Consider the following 15,700-nt stretch of genomic DNA (forward strand, 5'->3'; position numbering starts at 1 on the left):
CACTGTGTGTTGGTGGGTGATTGTTCCTGTCTATGTGTTTTCACCAGATAGGGCTGTTTAGGTTTTCGTTACGTTCATTATTTTGTAGTGTTTGTATTGATTCGTGTTTTACGTTTGTTTATTAAAACATGGATCGCAATCTACAGGCTGCATTTTGGTCCGACTCTCCTTCGCATACAGAAAACCGTTACAGAATCACCCACCACAACTGGACCAAGCGGTGTGTCAACAGGCAGCAGCAGCAGGAGAAGGAACAGAGGCAGGAGCAGCAGCAGCAGTGGGAGAGGCTGCATTACTTGGAGAAATGGACTTGGGAGGACGATTTGGACGGTAAAGGACCCTGGGCACAGCCTGGAGAATATTGCCGTCCCAAAGAGGAACTGGAGGCGGCGAAAGCAGAGAGGCGCTGGTATGAGGAGGCAGCACGGCGACGCGGATGGAAGCCTGAGAGTCAGCCCCAAAAATTTCCTGGGGGGGGGGCTAACAGGGAGTATGGCTACGCCAGGTAGGAGACCTGGGCAGACTCCCTGTGCTTACCGGGGGGCTGGACAGACCGGACAGGCACCGTGTTATGCAGTGGTGCGCAGTGCGGGTGCATAGCCCGGTGCGGTACATTCCAGCTCCGCGTGTCGGCCGGGCTAGATTGAGCGTCGAGCCTAATGCCATGAAGCCGGCTCTACGCATCTGGTCCCCAGTGCGTCTCCTTGGGCCGGCTTACATGGCACCAGCCTTGCGCTCGGTGTCTCCGGTTCGCCTGCATAGCCCAGTGCGGGCTATTCCACCTCGCCGCATTGGCAGGGCGACCGTGAGCATTCAACCAGGTAAGGTTGGGCAGGCTCGGTGCTCAAGAGCTCCAGTGCTCCTGCACGGTCCGGTCTTTCCAGTACCACCTCCACGCCCCAGCCCTCCGGTAGCAGCTCCCCACACCAGGCTTCCTGTGCGTGTCCTCGGCCCAGTACCACCAGTGCCAGCACCACGCATCAGGCCTACAGTGCGCCTCGCCTGTCCAGCGCTGCCGGAGCCTTCCTCCTCTCCAGCGCTGTCGGAGTCTCCCGCCTGTTTAGCGCTGTCAGAGCTTTCCGGCCTCTACAGCGTTGCCGGAGTTGCCCGCGTTGCCAGTCTGCAAGGAGCTGCCAGTCTGCAAGGAGCTGCCAGTCTGCAAGGAGCTGCCAGTCTGCAAGGAGCTGCCAGTCTGCATAGAGCTGCCAGTCTGCAAGGAGCTGCCAGTCTGCATAGAGCTGCCAGTCTGCAGGATGCCGCCAAAGCTGCCAGTCTGCAGGATTCCGCCAAAGCTGCCAGTCTGCAAGGAGCCGCCAGAGCCGCCAGTCTGCAAGGAGCCGCCAGAGCCGCCAGTCTGCAAGGAGCCGCCAGAGCCGCCAGTCTGCAAGGAGCCGCCAGAGCCGCCAGTCTGCATGGAGCAGCCAGGGCCGCCAGTCTGCATGGAGCAGCCAGGGCCGCCAGTCAGCATGGAGCAGCCAGGGCCGCCAGTCAGCATGGAGCAGCCAGGGCCGCCAGTCAGCATGGAGCAGCCAGGGCCGCCAGTCAGCATGGAGCAGCCAGGGCCGCCAGTCAGCATGGAGCAGCCAGGGCCGCCAGTCAGCATGGAGCAGCCAGGGCCGCCAGTCAGCATGGAGCAGCCAGGGCCGCCAGTCAGCATGGAGCAGCCAGGGCCGCCAGTCAGCATGGAGCAGCCAGAGCAGCCAGTCAGCATGGAGCAGCCAGTCAGCATAGAGCAGCCAGTCAGCATGGAGCAGCCAGAGCTGCCAGTCAGCATGGAGCAGCCAGAGCAGCCAGTCAGCATGGAGCTTCCAGATCTGCCAGTCGACCAGACTCTTCCAGATCTGCCAGTCGACCAGACTCTTCCAGATCTGCCAGTCGACCAGACTCTTCCAGATCTGCCAGTCGACCAGACTCTTCCAGATCTGCCAGTCGACCAGACTCTTCCAGATCCAACTACCTGCCTGGGCTTCCTCTCAGTGCTGAGCTTCCTCTCAGTCCCGAGCTACCCATCAGTCCCGAGCTACCCATCAGTCCCGAGCTGCCCCTCTGTCCCGAGCTGCCCCTCTGTCCCGAGCTAACCCTCTGTCCCGAGCTGTCATTAAGGAGGGTAACCTATCTAGGGACGCTAAGGAGGTGGAGTAAGACTATTATGGAGTGGGGTCCACGTCCAGCACCAGAGCCGCCACCGCGGACAGATACCCACCCAGACCCTCCCCTATAGGTTCAGGTTTTGCGGCCGGAGTCCGCAGCTTGGGGGGGGGGGGGGGGGGGTACTGTCACACCCTGACCATAGTTTGCTTTGTATGTTTCTATGTTTTGGTTGGTCAGGGTGTGATCTGAGTGGGCATTCTATGTTACATGCCTAGTTTGTCCAGTTCTATGTTCGGCCTGATATGGTTCTCAATCAGAGGCAGGTGTTCGTCATTGTCTCTGATTGGGAACCATATTTAGGGAGCCTGGTTTTCACTGTGTGTTGGTGGGTGATTGTTCCTGTCTATGTGTTTTCACCAGATAGGGCTGTTTAGGTTTTTGTTACGTTCATTATTTTGTAGTGTTTGTATTGATTCGTGTTTTACGTTTTGTTTATTAAAACATGGATCGCAATCTACACGCTGCATTTTGGTCCGACTCTCCTTCTCATACAGAAAACCGTTACAACTACTTTACTTGTAACGTGGACAAATCGAGATGTGAAATGAAAACATTGAACAGTGAACCAACATGTCTGTATTGTAGATCTAATAATGAAAGAGAAGGATTGCTCTTTTGAAGTTGGTCAAGTTTGTGCGGAAGAGGTGGAAAAACTATTGTTATCCATCAATAATAAGCCACCAGGTATAGACAACCTAGATGGGAAACTATTGAGTATGGTAGCAAACCGTATTGCCATCCCTATTTTCCATGTCTTTAATCAAAGCCTAAAGGAGTGTGTGTGTCCACAGGAGTGGAAGGAAGCTAATGCAATTCCACAACCTAAAAATAGTAACGCACCATTTGCTGTCTAACAGCCGACCAATCAGTTTGCTGTCGTGTTCTTAAATACAATGCTATTCTTCAAAGAAAAAGCTGACTACTGACTTTCAGCATGCATATAGGGAAGAGACCTCAACTTGTACTGCACTGACTCAGTTGACTGATGATTGGAAAAAGACATTGATAATAAGATGATAGTTGGCGCTGTATTATATTTCAGTGCAGCCTTTGTTACTGATCATCATTTGTTATTTAAACTCGTTATGGCTTTACATCACCTGCCATTACATGGTAGATATGTACAGTGCAATATCCCTCAGGGCATTTGCCTTGGGTTGTTACTCTTCTGTATTTTTACAAATGGTTTGACAATTGTATTACAAGAAGCTAAAATGACTATGTATGCTGATGATTGTGGGTGCTGATGTGTAGAGTGTGCAGAGACAGTGAGCTCATTGAGACTCTTAGCAAGGAGTCACAGTCAGTGTCAGAATGGGTAATTAACAATAAACTGGTCTTAAATACATCTAAAACCGTAAGCATTGTATTTGATTCAACGCATTCTCTTAGACCTAAACCTCAACTGGAGTTGTGTATAAAGGGTGTGACCACTGAACAAGTTGAAGAAGCTAAATTCCTAGGAGTAAAATTGGATAGTCAGTTATCATGGTGAACTCATATTGACAAAGTTGTTGTGAAGATGGGTAGAGGTAGAGAGGGTTGCCTCGCTTCTAGTCCTTAGGAAACGGCAGTGTTTTGTTTTATTATGTATTATTTCTTATATTGTTATCCCAGAAAATCTTAAGTGTTAGCCGGGAAGAACTATTGGATATCAGAGCGACGTCAACTTACCAGCATTTTGACCAGGAATACGATTTTCCCGAAGCAGATCCTTTGTTTGAACCATCCAAGGCACTCAAACTGATTCCAGACGCTGACCCAAAACAACGTTGCCGCAGAATAGATAGACTGAGCGGCATTCTGGTCAGACTTCGGAGGCGTGCACACCACCCACCACTTCCGAGTATATTACTCACTAATGTCCAGTCTCTAGATAACAATTTAGACAAAATTAGGGCAAGGGTTGCTTTCCAAAGAGACATCAGGGATTGTAACATACTCTGTTTCATGGAAACATGGCTCTCTGGGGATATGCTGTCGGAGTTGTTACAGCCACCGGGATTCTTTGTGCGTCGCGCTGACAGAAATAAACATCTCTCCGGGAAGAAGAAGGGCGGGGGTGTATGTTTCATGACTCAAGTCCTTTTGTTCACCTGACCTAGAATTCCTCACAATCAAATGCCGACGTATTATTTCCCAAGATAATTCTCGTCGGTTATTGTCACAGCCGTGTATAATATATCCCCCCTCAAGCCGATACCACAACAGTCCTCAAGGAACTTCACTGGACTCTATGCAAACTGGAAACCATAAGTCCTGAGGCTGCATTTATTGTAGCTGGGGATTTTAACAAAGAAAATTTGAGAACAAGGCTACCTAAATTCTATCAGCATATTGATTGTGGTACCCGGGCTGGCAGAACACTGGATCCCTGCTACTCTAACTTCTGCGATGCATACAAGGCCCTCCCCTGCCCTCCTTTCAGCAAATCGGACCATTACTCCATTTTGCTTCTCCCCTCCTATAGGGAGAAAGGAGTCGCAATTCAACAGCTCAGACACGAGGCGTATGTGGCAGGGTCTACAGACAATCCCAGACTACAAAAAGAAAACCAGCCACGGACACCGACGTCTTGCTTCCAGACAAACATAACACCTTCTTTGCCCGCTTTGAGGATAATACAATAAGACATTTAAATGTGTTAACCCTTGCAAGGCTGCCGGGCCAGACGGCATCCCTAGCCGCATCTTCAGAGCATACGCAGACCAGCTGGCTGGTGTGTTTACGGACATATTCAATCTCTCCCTATCCCAGTCTGCTGTCCCCACATCCTTCAAGATGGCAACTATTGTTCCTGTCCCCAAGAAGAAAGTAACTGATCTAAATGACTACTATAGCACTCATTTCTGTCATCATGAAGTGCTTTGAGAGACTAGTCAAGGATCATATCACCTCCACCTTAACTGTCACCCTAGACCCACTGCAATTTGCATACCGTACCAATAGGTCCACAGACAATGCAATCGCCATCACACTACAGACTGCCCTATCCCATCTGGACAAGAGGAATACCTATGTAAGAATGCTGTTCATTGACTACAGCTCAGCCTTCAACGCCATAGTACCCTCCAAGCTCATCATTAACCTTGAGGTCCTGGGTCTCAACCTCGCGCTGTGCAATTGGGCCCTGGACTTCCTGACGGCCGCCCCAGGTGGTGAAGGTAGATCTTCAAAAGTGGGGCCCCACAAGGGTGCGTGCTCAGCCCCCTTCTGTACTCCCTGTTCACCCATGACTGCGTGGCCATGTACGCTTCCAACTTGATCATCAATTTGACAGACGACACAACAGTAGTAGGCTTGATCACCAACAATGACGAGTGTGGTGCCAGGAAAATAATCTCTTACTCAATGTTGACAAATGTCGACAAAACAAATAAGCTGATCGTGGACAGCAGAGGGAGCACGCACATATCCACATCGACGGGACCGCAGAGGAGAAGGTGGAAGGTTTTAAGTTCCTTGGCATACACATCACGGACAAACTGAAATGGTCCACTAACACAGACAGTGTGGTGAAGAAGGCGCAACAGTGCCGCTTCAAACTCAGGAGGCTGAGGAAATTTGGCTTGTCACCTAAAACCCTCAAAAGCTTTTACAGTTGCACAATTGAGAGCATCCTGTCGGGCTGTATCACCGCCTGGTATGACAACTGCACCGCCCACAACCACAGGGCTCTCCAGAGGGTGGTGTGGTCTGCACAATGCGTCACCGGGGGCAAAGTACCTGCACTCCAGGACATCTACAGCACCCTATGTCACAGGAAAATAGCTTCTATCTCAAGGCCATCAGACTGTTAAACAGCCATCACTGCTGCCTCTGTGTTGAAATCATTGGCCACTCTAACAAATGGATCACTAGTCACTTTATTAATGTCTCTTTAATAATGATGTTTACATGTCTTGCATTACTCATCCCATATGTACAGTGCCTTGCGAAAGTATTCGGCCCCCTTGAACTTTGCGACCTTTTGCCACATTTCAGGCTTCAAACATAAAGATATAAAACTGTATTTTTTTTGTGAAGAATCAACAACAAGTGGGACACAATCATGAAGTGGAACGACATTTATTGGATATTTCAAACTTTTTTAACAAATCAAAAACTGAAAAATTGGGCGTGCAAAATTATTCAGCCCCTTTACTTTCAGTGCAGCAAACTCTCTCCAGAAGTTCAGTGAGGATCTCGCAAATCTACCAAGACCTGGCCGTCACTCTAAACTTTCAGCTCATACAAGGAGAAGACTGATCAGAGATGCAGCCAAGAGGCCCATGATCACTCTGGATGAACTGCAGAGATCTACAGCTGAGGTGGGAGACTCTGTCCATAGGACAACAATCAGTCGTATATTGCACAAATCTGGCCTTTATGGAAGAGTGGCAAGAAGAAAGCCATTTCTTAAAGATATCCATAAAAAGTGTCCTTTAAAGTTTGCCACAAGCCACCTGGGAGACACACCAAACATGTGGAAGAAGGTGCTCTGGTCAGATGAAACCAAAATTGAACTTTTTGGCAACAATGCAAAACGTTATGTTTGGCGTAAAAGCAACACAGCTTATCACCCTGAACGTACCATCCCCACTGTAAAACATGGTGGTGGCAGCATCATGGTTTGGGCCTGCTTTTCTTCAGCAGGGACAGGGAAGATGGTTAAAATTGATGGGAAGATGGATGGAGCCAAATACAGGACCATTCTGGAAGAAAACCTGATGGAGTCTGCAAAAGACCTGAGACTGGGACGGAGATTTGTCTTCTAACAAGACAATGATCCAAAACATAAAGCAAAATCTACAATGGAATGGTTCAAAAATAAACATATCCAGGTGTTAGAATGGCCAAGTCAAAGTCCAGACCTGAATCCAATCGAGAATCTGTGGAAAGAACTGAAAACTGCTGTTCACAAATGCTCTCCATCCAACCTCACTGAGCTCGAGCTGTTTTGCAAGGAGGAATGGGAAAAAATTTCAGTCTCTCGATGTGCAAAACTGATAGAGACATACCCCAAGCGACTTACAGCTATAATCGCAGCAAAAGGTGGCGCTACAAAGTATTAACTTAAGGGGGCTGAATAATTTTGCACGCCCAATTTTTCAGTTTTTGATTTGTTAAAAACGTTTGAAATATCCAATAAATGTTGTTCCACTTCATGATTGTGTCCCACTTGTTGTTGATTCTTCGCAAAAAAATACAGTTTTATATCTTTATGTTTGAAGCCTGAAATGTGGCAAAAGGTCGCAAAGTTCAAGGGGGCCGAATACTTTCGCAAGGCACTGTAAAAGTTGAATTTTTTATGCTAGTGGAAGAAGTTTAAATTGTCAGAGGCTAGAATTGCAACAGAAAGAAAGCTGCAGTAGGAAGGAAAGATGGATGGATAAGTACGTCAGGCTTGATAAAAAAAGCCTGGAGAAAAAGAGATGAGTAGATATGGATCAAGAGGCCACCAGCATTGCAACATAAAGGAGTAAGACAAGTGAGGGGGGATAAGATATAAAGCCAGTGGCTTGAAAGTGTCACAAGGTCAGAAGCAGAAACAGAGTGTGTGGAACCAGCAGACAGATACCCTCGAACAAAATGTTCAATACTGAACATTCTACTGGCTATTCTCATCAGCGCCAACCATGCAGACCAAGATACAACATGACATAAGGTACTGTATATGAAGAAGGTAAAGCATATGACTCTTCCAGTAGGTATGACAACTTCTGTTTGATAGTCAGATCTGAAGCTGAAGAAAGCCGGCTGCTGTCTAACAGGTCTAACCCTTCACATCCGCGTTGCATAAAGACTTAAAACCTTTTAGATGTAAAGTCCCCCTGTTTAGGGGACGTGCGTGGTTCTGGTACCAAATAGCTTGCATTAAGCGATAGACCTGTTTCCCCCAGACACAGTAGTATATTTTCTGAGCCAGTTTGATGTAGGATGTGAAACCTGAAACCACTTGCAGCTGGGATGTTTCTCCGACCATTTCATTCACTCTTTAGACTCTCCATCAACTCCTGGCTAAACCATATATCACACCCACTGACAAAGCACATGCCTGCAATCCTTACATTATAGCACAGCAGGAAGGAGTGGTTTTGTCATGGTAGCACATTCAGAGATCGATTTATAGCCATTAATCTAAAATAAATGATAGATTTTAAACACAATAAAACTGTTCTGTTTAATATGAGATGAAAGGCGAGTTCCTAACAAGTTCAGGAAGCAAATGTAGAGCTCTGTGAGACGTTCACAGCGATAGGGGCAGATGTTTTGATCAAGAGAGACCATTAGAAAATATTCACTAAACATGCAACGTGTTTTTCTTTACCCCTTTTTCTCCCTAATTTCCTTGTATCCAATTTGTAGTTACAGTCTTGTACCATCGCTGCAACTCCCGTACGGACTCGTGAGAGGCAAAGTTCGAGAACCGTGCGTCCCCTGAAAACACGACCCCCCAAAGCTGCTCTGCTTCTTGACACACTGCTCGCTTAACCCAGAAGCCAGCTGCACCATTGTGTCGGAGGAAACAAGGTCGAGAGCCCTGCGTCCTCCGACACATGACCCCGCCAAGCCGCACTGCTTCTTGACACAATGCCCGCTTAACCTGGAAGCCAGCCACACCAATATGTCGGAGGAAACACCGTACACCATATTTAGAAAGCATATAAGTGTAGTCTGACTCAGTTGATTGAGTGTAGTCTGGCCCAGGAGTGGGAAGGTGAACGGAAAGGCTCTGGAGCAACGAACCGCCCTTGCTGTCTCTGCCTGGCCGGTTCCCCTCTTTCCACTGGGATTCTCTGCCTCTAACCCTATTACAGGGGCTGAGTCACTGGCTTACTGGGGCTCTCTCATACCGTCCCTGGGAGGGGTGCGTCACCTGAGTGGGTTGAGTCACTGATGTGATCATCCTGTCTGGGTTGGCGCCCCCCCCCTTGGGTTGTGCCGTGGCGGAAATCTTTGTGGGCTATACTTAGCCTTGTCTCAGGATGGTAAGTTGGTGGTTGAAGATATCCCTCTAGTGGTGTGGAGGCTGTGCTTTGGCAAAGTGGGTGGGGTTATATCCTTCCTGTTTGGCCCTGTCTGGGGGTGTCCTCGGATGGGGCCACAGTGTCTCAGCCTCCAGTATTTATGCTGCAGTAGTTTGTGTCGGGGGGCTAGGGTCAGTTTGTTATATCTGGAGTACTTTTCCTGTCCTATTCGGTGTCCTGTGTGAATTTAAGTGTGCTCTCTCTAATTCTCTCTTTCTTTCTCTCTCTCGGAGGACCTGAGCCCTAGGACCATGCCTCAGGACTACCTGACATGATGACATCTTGCTGTCCCCAGTCCTCCTGGCCGTGCTGCTGCTCCAGTTTCAACTGTTCTGCCTTATTATTATTGGACCATGCTGGTCATTTATGAACATTTGAACATCTTGGCCATGTTCTGTTATAATCTCCACCCGGCACAGCCAGAAGAGGACTGGCCACCCCACATAGCCTGGTTCCTCTCTAGGTTTCTTCCTAGGTTTTGGCCTTTCTAGGGAGTTTTTCCTAGCCACCGTGCTTCTACACCTACATTGCTTGCTGTTTGGGGTTTTAGGCTGGGTTTCTATACAGCACTTTAAGATATCAGCTGATGTACGAAGGGCTATATAAATACATTTGATTTGATTTGATATAAGTCCTTTTAAGCCTCATTCATATAGTTTAATTGAATAGGAAATACATAATTAAATATTTCATATTTTCGATCATATTTGTACTGTGTACTTGAGCTTGTGTCCTCAAAAGTGACTACACCTCAGCAATTTATAACTATTTTACCAGACAGGTTAGATTTTAACCGGGAGACAAATTCACCTTTCAGCCGGACAATAACCTAAAACACAAGGCCAACTACACACTGGAGTTGAAGATGTTGATTGTTCCTGAGTGGACCTAGTTACAGTTTTGACTTAAATCGTCTTGAAAATCTATGGCAAGACTTGAAAATGGATGTCTAGCAATTTTCAACAACCAATTTGACAGAGCTTGAATGATTTTGAAAAGAATAATGTGCAAATATTGTACATTCCAGGTGTGCAAAGCTCTTAGAGACTTACCCAGAAAGACTCACAGCTGTAATCGCGGCCAAAGGTGATTCTAACATGTATTGACTCAGGGTGTTGAAAAATTATGTAACCAAGATATACTGTATTTGTAGGAATGTTTTGCAAATTTTAGAATTTATCTTCCACTTTCACATTACAAAGGATTTTGTGTAGATTGTGGACAAAAAGGGCCTCCCGGGTGGCGCAGTGGTTAAGGGCGCTGTACTACCAGAGACTCTGGGTTCATGCCCAGGCTCTGTCGTAACCGGCCGCGACCGGGAGGTCCGTGGGGTGATGCACAATTGGCCTAGCGTCGTCCGGGTTAGAGAGGGCTTGGCCGGTAGGGATATCCTTGTCTCATCGCGCACCAGCGACTCCTGTGGCGGACCGGGCACAGTGCGTGCTAACAAAGGTTGCCAGGTGCATGGTGTTTCCTCCGACACATTGGTGCGGCTGGCTTCCGGGTTGGATGCGTGCTGTGTTAAGAAGCAGTGTGGCTTGGTTGGGTTGTGTATCGGAGGACGCATGACTTTCAACCTTCGTCTCTCCCGAGCCCGTACGGGGGTTGTAGCAATGAGACAAGAAAGTAGCTACTAAACAATTGGATACCACGAAATTGGGGAGAAAAAGGGGTAAAATAAAAATTATTTTAAAAAAAATGTAAAAAAAGATTGTGGACAAAAAAATTGAATTAAATCAATTTGAATCCCATCTTGTATCAAAGCAAAATGTGGAAAAAGTCAAGGGGTGTGAATACTTTAAGGCACTAAATATTCTGAGAACATTGTAACCAATAGATAAGATAAGATAAGATAAGTTCTGCTTGACCTTAAGGGAATGTTCTCCTAACTTTAACACCAAATAATGCAAAATAAATTCTCTGAAGGTTTTTGTTAACATAGATGGAATGTTCTCCGAACTAATGGAAAACTGGAAACTCAAACATTTGGTAACTTAACATTACAAAAACATTGTTAGCTGGGGAGGAAGAGGAGGAATAAGAGAGTGAATAAAAAAGAGGAGTTAAGAGAGAAGAGTGAAGATATCACATTTGCATAAGTATTCAGACCCTTTACTCAGTACTTTTTTAAAGCAGCTTTGGTAGTGATTACAGCCTCGAGTCTTCTTGGGCGTGACGCTACAAGCTTGGCACACCTGTATTTGGGGAGATTCTCCCATTCTCTGCAGATCCTCTCAATTTCTGTAAAGTTGGATGGGAAGTGTCGCTGGACAGATATTTTCACGGCTCTCCAGAGATGTTCGATCGGGTTCAAGTCCGGGCTCTGGCTGGGCCACTCAAGGACATTCAGAAACTATCCCAAAGCCACTCTTGCATTGTCTTGGCTGTGTGCTTAGGGTCGTTGTCCTGTTGGAAGGTGAACGTTCACCTCAGTCCTGAGCTCTCTGGAGCAGGTTTTCATTAAGGTTTGCCTCTGTACTTTGCTCCGTTCATCTTTCCCTCAATCCTGACTAGTCTCCCAGTCTCTGCCAAAGAAAAACATCCCCACAGCATGATGCTGCCACCACCATGCTTCACCGTAGGGATGGTGCCATGTTTCCTCCAGAAGTGACGCTTGGTATTTAGGCCAAAAAGTTCACTCTTGGTTTCATCAGACCAGATCAGATCTTGTTTCTCATGGTCTGAGAATCTTTTAGGTGCCTTTTAGCAAATTTCAAGCAGGCTGTCATGTGCCTTTTACTGAGGAGTGGCTTCCATCTGGCTACTCTACCATAAAGTCCTAATTGTTGGAGTGCTGCAGAGATGGTTGTCCTTCTGGAAGATTCTCCCATCTCCACAGAGGAAATCTGGAGCTCTACAGAGTGACCATCAGGTTCTTGGTCACCTCCCTGACCAATGCCCTTCTGCCCCGATTGTTCAGTTTGGCCGGGCGGCCAGCTCTAGAAAGATCTTGGTGGTTCCAAACTTACTCCATTTAAGAATGATGGAGGTCACTGTGTTCTTGGGGATCTTAAATACTGCAGAAATGTTTGGAACCCTTCCCAGATCTGTGCCTCGACCCACAATCCTGTCTCGGAGCTCTACGGGCAATTCCTTCAACTTCATGGCTTGGTTTTACTCTGACATGCACTGTCAACTGTGGGACCTTATTTAGACAGGTGTGTGCCAAGTCATGTCCAATCAATTGAATTTACCACAGGTGGACTCCAATCAAGTTGTCGAAACATCTTGAGGATGATGAAGGGACACAGGATGCACCTGAGCTCAATTTCAACTCTCATATCAAAGGGTCTGAATACCTATGTAAATAAGGTATTTCTGTATTTTATTTGTAATAAATTTGCAACACATTCAAAAAAAGATGTGTTTCGCTTTGCCATTATGGGGTATTGTGTTTTGAAACCCGAATGAGCTAGCAATGTTCTATGTTTGTGTGTTACCTGTATAGGTGTGTACCACCTTCTGTCCTGAGGAGGTTTCCAGGGCTTGGGTGTGCGTGGTTTGGGTTGGTACGCTTCATACTCCTGTTCAGGCATCTTCACCACTGCATTCTTAGGCTTGTCTAGCTTAGCCCCTTCCTCTGTAGAGCCTTTATCCCCCCAACGCACCTACACACACACACACACACACACACACACACACACAAAATACAGGAATTCCTTTCAGACAATTCTATATTATCTGATATCCATTTCCGCACAGGGTCGGCACTGCTATAATTTGTGTGTGTGTGTGCGCGCGCGTGTGTGTGCGTGCTTGAAGGTATACCTCCATGCGTTTGATGCCCCCCACCCCTCTCCCTCCGTAGTAGGATGCATCCACTGTGGGCCATCGCATTTTGGGCATACCATCTTCATCATCAGACTCCTGACATGGGAAGAGTTAGTTAGGAGTTGAGGTTTAAATTAAAGGTTTTATTTGTATAAATATGAGTATGGGAGTGGAGGTGTACACTGTGTAACCATTCAGACATGTAGAGGAGTTTCCTTGGGTGACCACACAATTAAATATAACACTAGAATGGACATTTGCATCCTAGCAACATCAGGAAAACAGAATTTTATAATATCTATGTGTGTGACTTACTGGCTCTGGGGGAGGAGGTGGTGGGGGCTCTTTAATGACCTGGAGAGAGAACCATTCACATTGAACAAGTAAATCAGGAAGAAGATACATTAAACACAACAAAACATCCTCCCTCTCTATTTGCAAAATAACTACAATTCCCATAGTAATACCCCTGACTCTACTGAATGAAGACACAAGAGCTAGTCTTACCAAGGTGCAGCAGAGGGGCCAGAACCACCACATGAACAGCAAGCCCAACAAAAGTGTCAGAACTAGCAATGAGATCAGCAGGAGGGTCCCATCAAACTGCACAGAGAGACACAGCAAAGGTGTAATTGCAAACCAATATGGTATCTTGTTTGGAGTTAGACTGAGATGAGATTGAAGGGGGGTTGTTTACTGGATTACGGTACAATTCTGGTGTGACTACAGACAGATCAAAAGATGAAGGAGAGAACATACCCACAGCCTCCTCTGATGACAGAGAGAGCAGAGGAGACCGCAGAGAATAGGCAGAGGGAAAAAAGAGGAGGAAACTATAGGAAGAACAGAAATACAAAAAGGGCAAGATTATACCAAAGAACATTATTTTGAATTGCTTCAGGATATGTGTTGCTGAATGTTGCTTACCATTTCAGAACGTTGCTTTAGTGCTTATTTTTTATTTATTTAACTATGCAAGTAAGTGAATAAGAACAAATTCTTATTTGCAATGACGGCCTAGGAAAACGGCCTAGGAAAACTGCCTTGTTCAGGGGGCAGAACAACAGATTTTTACCTTGTCAGCTCGGGGATTCAATCCAGTAACCTTTTGGTTACTGGCCCAACACTCTAACCACTAGACTACCTGCCGCCCCAAATAAGTTTTTTTTTTTTTTTACAACAAAATCAACATTTTTGATGTAAATGGTGTGTTATAGAAGAAGGGTCCAATCAACTTTTTTGTGATTTCACATGTTTTTGAGAAACCCAAAACAGAAAATCCCTTCTTCATCCTCGTTGTGTGGTATGGGAGCCCGTAAAACACATGAACAAAGGCCACGGAAATACTCAAATATATCCCGTTAGAACTGGAAAAGCTCTTATTATAGTGACGCAGGTCTTTCAATGTTGTGCACATGAAACTGTGTCATTCGCAAAGTTATATTTCATTTTGTTGCGACTCGAGCGATACCTCTCCCTTCACTCTACAGGTAACTGCCGAAATAAAGGAAACACTTGAGTAAATAAGGGATACAAAGTATATTGAAAGCATGAGGTGCTTCCACACAGGAAGTCCCAGACAATTATTATTATTCTGTCACTTTTGGAGCCTTTGTTCATGTTGTTGAACATCGCTGTACTCACACATTCGATGGTGGTGATGTGAACAGAACTGGTGATGTAGGAGAGTCCTTCATTCATACTGACCTGTAGATAGATCACCCTGCAACACACACACAGCACTACATTACCCATCAACCCTCACAACACACATTTCAGAACCCATATTTTTTGCCCCCCCAAATCCCCTGAAAAAAACACATCCATGCTCTTTTCAGACTTAAGCTTAATATACCTTATGTACTGTAAGTAAACAATGCAAGTACACAATTAGTTACTTACAATGGCTGTTCTGCGTACTTGCGTACCAATATGTGCAGCCCACAATTTGAGTCTCTATGCAATCACGCAGGATCGCCATTTTGCATAGTTAATTGAGTTATTGCGTTGCATACTTGCATAACGTCGCTGTCGTATGAAAAACTTGTAACAACATCTTTGCCAATTTTAGCAGTAACTCCCCTCAATGTACTCTGAACATTTCATGACTCTAGGACCAAGAATACTTACTCAAAATACTTGCTGAAGTTGCACAATTGCATGTTCGCTAATTGGGAAAATAGTTTCTGTTTTGAAGATAAAGGTAGAAATGAGGCTGTAGCATGAACGCAAGACATTACATGCATCATGTCAAGGGACACGTGGATGCCCACCTGCACACAGATCTACGTTTGATACTCATGGCTTTCTTTAGAAATCTGAAGCATGAATAAGATCTAGGCCATTAACACATTCCTGTCTCCGTCTCTGTCTGTTCTTGCTCTCTTTCACTAATATCTGCTTTCGGACAGCCATCACATTTGGCCCTGTGGACTTTGGTTCGGTATGGGACCTGTAAGGCTTACCGTGTTGGGGAATGCGTCTTTACGGGGTCAGGGTAGCAAAGTAACATTTGTTAGGATTGCATTGTCGACTGCCAGCAAGTCTTTAAAAAGGATGGGACCTGTGGACTTTGGGTTGATTCCAGAGTCCCAATGTGGAAAGTTGTCATTAGGCCACTGAACGACTTCCCCGCCCTAATGTTAGTGCTTCTATCTACAACACAGATCGTGGAGACACATACAGAGGGGAGGAATGTACATGTGTGTTTGTGTGTGTGTGTGTGTGTGTGTGTGTGTTTGTTTGTGTGTGTAGGGTTGTTGCAAAAA

At 46.2% G+C, this 15,700-nt stretch overlaps 1 protein-coding gene across 1 annotated transcript in view; it reads right to left on the reverse strand.

Moving 5' to 3' along the window:
* LOC110526097 (anthrax toxin receptor 1) overlaps nt 1-15,700 on the reverse strand; it is a 65,117-nt gene that overhangs the window by 18,318 nt on the left and 31,099 nt on the right. Inside the window, exons 12-16 of the mRNA XM_021606720.2 lie at nt 14,577-14,655; nt 13,440-13,535; nt 13,248-13,286; nt 12,930-13,028; nt 12,602-12,769 (exon numbers count right to left, since the gene is read on the reverse strand). Coding sequence (XP_021462395.2) covers nt 12,602-12,769; nt 12,930-13,028; nt 13,248-13,286; nt 13,440-13,535; nt 14,577-14,655 — 481 coding nt within the window. The remainder of the gene's footprint in view (nt 1-12,601; nt 12,770-12,929; nt 13,029-13,247; nt 13,287-13,439; nt 13,536-14,576; nt 14,656-15,700) is intronic.

The sequence above is a fragment of the Oncorhynchus mykiss genome, chromosome 1 (genome assembly GCF_013265735.2).
Source record: "Oncorhynchus mykiss isolate Arlee chromosome 1, USDA_OmykA_1.1, whole genome shotgun sequence".
NCBI classification, from domain to species: domain Eukaryota; kingdom Metazoa; phylum Chordata; class Actinopteri; order Salmoniformes; family Salmonidae; genus Oncorhynchus; species Oncorhynchus mykiss.